Source organism: Eurosta solidaginis, chromosome 3, assembly GCF_040869045.1.
Source record: "Eurosta solidaginis isolate ZX-2024a chromosome 3, ASM4086904v1, whole genome shotgun sequence".
In the NCBI taxonomy this organism is placed as follows: Eukaryota; Metazoa; Arthropoda; class Insecta; order Diptera; family Tephritidae; genus Eurosta; species Eurosta solidaginis.
In genome coordinates this window covers 198,659,201-198,664,861 of record NC_090321.1, presented here as the reverse complement: position 1 = coordinate 198,664,861, position 5,661 = coordinate 198,659,201, and the positions used below count along the sequence as shown (strand labels likewise).

The 5,661-nt window shown below is 40.3% G+C and overlaps 1 protein-coding gene across 1 annotated transcript; it reads right to left on the bottom strand.

Moving 5' to 3' along the window:
* Positions 1-1,418: 1,418 nt before the first annotated feature.
* Positions 1,419-5,305, bottom strand: LOC137244883 (SWI/SNF complex subunit SMARCC2-like). The gene is given in 2 exon segments (XM_067774578.1): positions 1,419-2,253; positions 2,255-5,305. Coding segments are annotated over 2 exon segments (3,066 nt in total). The 5' UTR covers positions 5,110-5,305; the 3' UTR covers positions 1,419-2,042.
* Between the last annotated feature and the right edge of the window lie 356 nt (positions 5,306-5,661).

The window sequence follows — 5,661 nt, the reverse complement described above, 5'->3', positions numbered from 1 at the left end:
GTATCATTTTCCTCTTTTTGTGTTACCTTTCGGTTATTTATGAGAGTTGTTTATTCAACCTTTCCCCAAATACGCTTCTAGTCCGGTTTAATTGATGGCCTTTAGCAAATGGCACGGTTCCCGAAGGGTGTTTGGCTCCGGTACCGATTTTTCGGAAACGGGTTCTTCGGTACCCGTTTGCATCATTTTGTGCATCCCTAATATAATGTAGATTTAAAAACTCGGCATGTATGTACATACGTTGGTATAAGTATATGGGCAGTCAGTGCCCGTACTTTACCGCATTGGTAGTTTGACATACCTTTTTGGCCCATTTTTCATTTTCTACTACTACCGCTACCAAAACCCAGATTCTACCAATATTTCAGTATTTTCGCACTGAAAACGTATACTGTATACTGCGATAATTTTAAAGTATTGAATTGCAGAGCCCACCCAACTACCATTAGGGGGCGATACTGATCAAATCAATAAATTTTGAAAAAATTTGTGCAGAACTTAAACAGGAAATAAATTTTTGAGTGGAGAAATATAATGCCTGAGTACGCGAATATTTTCTGCGCTATTTTTCTCAGTTTTTTTTTTGTTTTTTTTTGTGAATAATTTGAAGGAAAATAAAAAGTTTTACGTAAACGATAGCAAGCTGACCTTGGTTATTTGGCGGCAGTAATTTTGGTACCTTGGAAAATGGTTGTGGTAGGTAGACGTTTTGGGATGTGATTTATTTGTGATTTGTTTGTTTTACGATAAATTGGGAATTTTTTGGTACCAATATAAACCGTAGTTATCGTTTTCACGAAACTTCTACTACCATTTTCAGTGCCCCAACATTTTGCCTTTACAAAAGTCCATGCACTGGTAGATATTTACCAGCCGCAAAGACAAAAAAAAATTGTGCACATTCATACACACCCGTGTATAGAATGTAAATTTCTCAGAATTGAAACAAACGGGACTAATCGAAAGAATTTTTCCGTTGTTTCATTATTTTTACTACGGCGCGTGGCCGTAGTACAATCGCTTGCTAATTTTTTAATTGAGTAGACGTGTTAGTTTTGCTGTTGTAAAGTAGTAAAAATTGTATATTGGAATTTTCGTGAATATTGTAAATTTGCAAAATTAAAAAAGTAAGGAAAATATAATACGAATGGCTTAATTAACCCTATAAAACGAAGCAGTCAACTCCAACAGCAAAAATGCTTAAAAGCAAAATAATGGCATGCGGCTTTGCACGTGCTATTTGTTTGCTGGTCCAAACTTCAGTGGGCGAAAATAATGCCAATGGTATTAATGCCACATTAAGTAATAATACAGCCATAAATAAAAGTATCCAACCATCGGACTCCGCCGCTGCCATTCAACCAACAAAAACCACACAGAATATAACACTAAGTGGTGGTAAGCCAAATATCAGCTCCGCCGGAGACAAGTCATCAGTACAATCAACATTCAGCAACAATCCATCAGCTGACAAACAATCCGCTGGAATCAACGCCTCCTCACTATCATCAAATACATCAATCCCAAATACGAATGAACTCAGTACCAATGTATTAACAAACGCTACCATATCTACGGCTACAGGATTGGCACCTGCAAATAATACACAAAATGCTACAACACCTACTGCAGACCCACCATTACCAGACCAACATGCTGTCGAGCAAGAGCACAATTCATCATTGTCCATTTTCTTTGTTATTTGCGTTATTATGTTGGGTATTTTGTTGATACATTCAATGTTAATGACTGGCTTCCAATATTTGCCTGAAAGCATTGTTGTTGTATTCCTTGGCGCATTGATTGGTCTGTTTTTGAAGGTTATGTCGGGTGAAAATCCCAGTTGGAAGCGCGAAGAAGTATTTTCGCCAACGGGCTTCTTTTTGGTTCTCTTGCCACCGATCATATTTGAATCGGGTTATAACTTACATAAGGGCAACTTCTTTCATTTTTATGCATCTGAAGATGTGTGTATCATTCGTTATGCCAATTATAAGCACTTAGTTCTTTTTAATAAATTTTGTTGCTATACATTGCAATATTTATGATAAATGGAACGACATGCTGCCCTCATTCGCGGCAACTTTAAGCTTTTCTCGCATCACTTCCTGACTTGAATAATCAGGCAATTTTAAATAATTTACACATGTCATCACTGATGGTAAATATTCGTTTGGATTTTGATTACCATCAAGTGTTTTGCGCACAATTGTTAGCTGTGGTGTTAAAGACTTAAAAACTCCAGTCGGTAGTCCCATCGTTGGTAGTTGCAAGCACCAGAACCACAAAAACATTTTCCAACTCTTCAGGATAAAACATACGCAGACGTTGTGTCGGGAAAACCGAGTCAAATCCTTCTCGTAGCGCCTCAAATTGTTTCTGCACGCCTTCAACAAGGAACCAATACGTCACCAATGAGATGTACTGATGTAGATTGTGAATTGTTACTGGCGTATCACGACCACCACGGCATAGTTCTATATTTGCATAGCCTGGTAAAACGAAATCCAATCCAAGATCAGCTATGGGGCATCCATCCCAATCCAGCGATTCAATCTTTTCAGTCTTTTCCATTGCATCAAGTTTCGATTCGTTTAATATTTGATCGCGTTCAAGTACCACGTCCTGTAATCTTACCAATGTACTTTGCACTTCGGGTGCGACACGTGCCAAATCGGCTAAACCAACTGAATATTCTTCATTCAATAGCCAGCGGTAGAACGGTATTGAGAATGGTAGATCCAACATTCGACTATCCATAACAGCCTTAGCCATAAATTTTCCAAGGAATTTGGATTTTGCTTTGGCTTTTGATACTTGCGGCAATTTGGATGACTTGCCCAATGGCATGGGAAAGAGTCCGTGTGGAGTATTTACATATGCCATGGATGTGCTGGTCGTTATTGTCGCCACAGATGATACAATATCGCTAATTTCAGGTGGTGATCTATCACCTCTTTCGCGTGGCAGCTGTTGTGATAGTTGGGACTGATTTTGCTGGGTCTCGTGTTCCATTATCATGTTTAAAGCACTATCATTAGGAGATGAAGTGATACCCACTTGATCCATATTTAATTGGCGCTGTTGATATTGCAGCTGTTGCTGATGATTGTGATGCAATATCATACCAGACTGTGGGGCATTACCAGCGACCACAACTTGATGTTGTATTATTTGCTGGGGATGCTGTTGTTGTTGAAGCGACTGTTCTGGTACTGGGGTGCCACCTGCTGCTACGACCATCGTCTGTTGCTGTTGTTGTATTTGTATTGCCCCACCATTGCTGTTACCCAAGCGACTATTCAACATGTTGGCCAGTGCAGTTTTTGTTTTCATATTCATTTGCTGTTGTTGAGTTTGTTGCAATACGCCCTGTTGTTGTGGATTATTGATTTGCTGCTGTGGCAGCTGTTGCTGCTGTTGTGGTGTTGGTTTGTCACCTTCAACAGAACCTTCTTTACCATCTTTAATTACTTTCGGCTTGTCTAAGTCAAGCAAAGTTTTGGCTGCAGATGGCTGTTGCGTCTTTTGGGGATTCAACGATTGCAAACCAGATGGTGTATCTGATAATATATGAAAATGTGAAGTGGGAGGTGGACCCATTGGTGTTGGACGTAATTCTGCATCGATTTGGTAATTTATAAGACCCCATTGTTCCAGGAATGCATGTACACGCATTATAGCGCATACATCACCAGCTAGGTTTCTGCGACAGGCGGTGCTGGTTAAGTATTCAGTTGGATTTAATCTGTAAGTATCAATCATAAAATTACGATAAGCCATATAAATTTCAGGAGTTTTTGATTTATTTTTGCCATTAAAAAATTCCGACATGGCACGTTTTTCAATAATATGGATAGAGTTGTAGTCAAACCAAGCCGAATATGAGGGTACAATAATGTGATGGGTTTGCTCGGTAACATTGTCTTCCATATCCTCTTTGGCAGAGGAAGAGAACTCTTGAGTATTACTGTTGTCACTAGTTTTACCAGTTTGTGAATTTTCACCATCGCCAGTGGAAAGCGCCGGAGCCGCGCTACCGCCTGTCATTTCATCATCTAAATCTGTCATAGTGCCACTTCTAATGGGTATCATATCACTGTCAGCACGTGATTTTCCTCCTGGTGCTGGACTAGCAGTTGACTGCATGGGCGCTGATTTTACAACCTCTTGAACATTCGGTTCTGCTGGTGGATCATCCATGTCACGTGTCAAATCTTCATCGTCATCTTCGTTACGCAATTTTTTATGCAATACGGCTGGCGAACGCTTACGTTTGCCAGGTTTCGAAGTGTTTGGTGATGGTGAACGACGTCGCTTTTGTTTACCTGTCGTAGTACCACTTACACCAGAAGAAACGCGTTTCTTTTCATCCGTTCCAAATGACATCATATCATCAACAGACATACGATGTTTATGTGTTTTCTTTTTGCCCATTTCATCGACTTCGTAATCCTCTTCGACCATCCATTCATTATATTGCTCCAAATCCAAAACCCAAGATGCCGAAACAAGCCAACGTTCTCCAGTTGAGTCTGGATTTTCGGGGACGAATTCGGGTAAATCAAAAGTATTTACTGCCCAAGAGTCGTATGATTCAGGAAAATAATACCAATGCAACATTACATGATTTCCGCGCTTAAAAACTGGTCGTGCATATTCATCTGGATGAGGATCAACCACCGGATATATAATGTGAGTAGCTTCATCCTCATCGAATACGATTTCTACACGTCTGGTAATTAGTATATCACGTAATCGTTGTGCTAAATCTTTGCTTACTTCTGGTCTGATGTAAATATAATGTATACGATGAAGATTTGCCTCAACCAACGCTTGTTCAATGTCAATCACCAATTGGATATTTGGATCTTTACGTGGTGGATTTTTACCAACGGAAAAATCAAAATTTTTTTCGCGTTGCTCGGCACGAAATCTAAACATTGTGCTGAAGATGATACATAGGCCACCGCCAGGCTTGAAATCCATAAATAAACGCATCGGGATTCGCGTTGCCGGCGGCTCCTGAGCATTTTTGCCCAACTTAGCCTCCACATATTGCAACAATTGTATTAATAATTGTGCCCACGATTCTTTGGTTAAGTGCATCTGCGTTCTGTGGCAGACCCTGAGTCTGCGTTAGGGTTCTGGTGTCCTCGCTCGGGGTGAGTGAGTGAAATGGGGTTTGGTTGTGAAAATTAAAAATAAGTGTTTTGTGGCAGATGGGGATCTGCATTAGGGTGGTTGATTGGCCTCGGTGGGCGAGCGCTGGGTTTTGAAATTTTGAAAATTTTAAAAGGATTATGGGCCGAGTGCCTTTGCTTTCTGTGGCAGACCGAGGGTCTGCGTAAAGGCTTTTCTGGTATACTCGTTCTGGAATAACGAGTAAGTGGGATGGTTTTTTTTGAAATGAAAAAAATAGAAGTTTTTTTTTTTTTTTTTTTTTTTTTTTTTTTTTTTTTTTTTGAACGGAGGGATGTGGAGGAACGGGGGGATTGTTAAGCGAAGCTTTTGGTCCTCGCACAATCTATCTCCGTGGGAAGAAGGATCAGTTTGACCAAAGGTCGTCTGACTTGACCCTTCTCGGTTATGAGGTCGACTACACGTACTCGGTTATCTTCGCCGGGGTGTACGTTGACGACTCTGCCTAACCTCCATTCG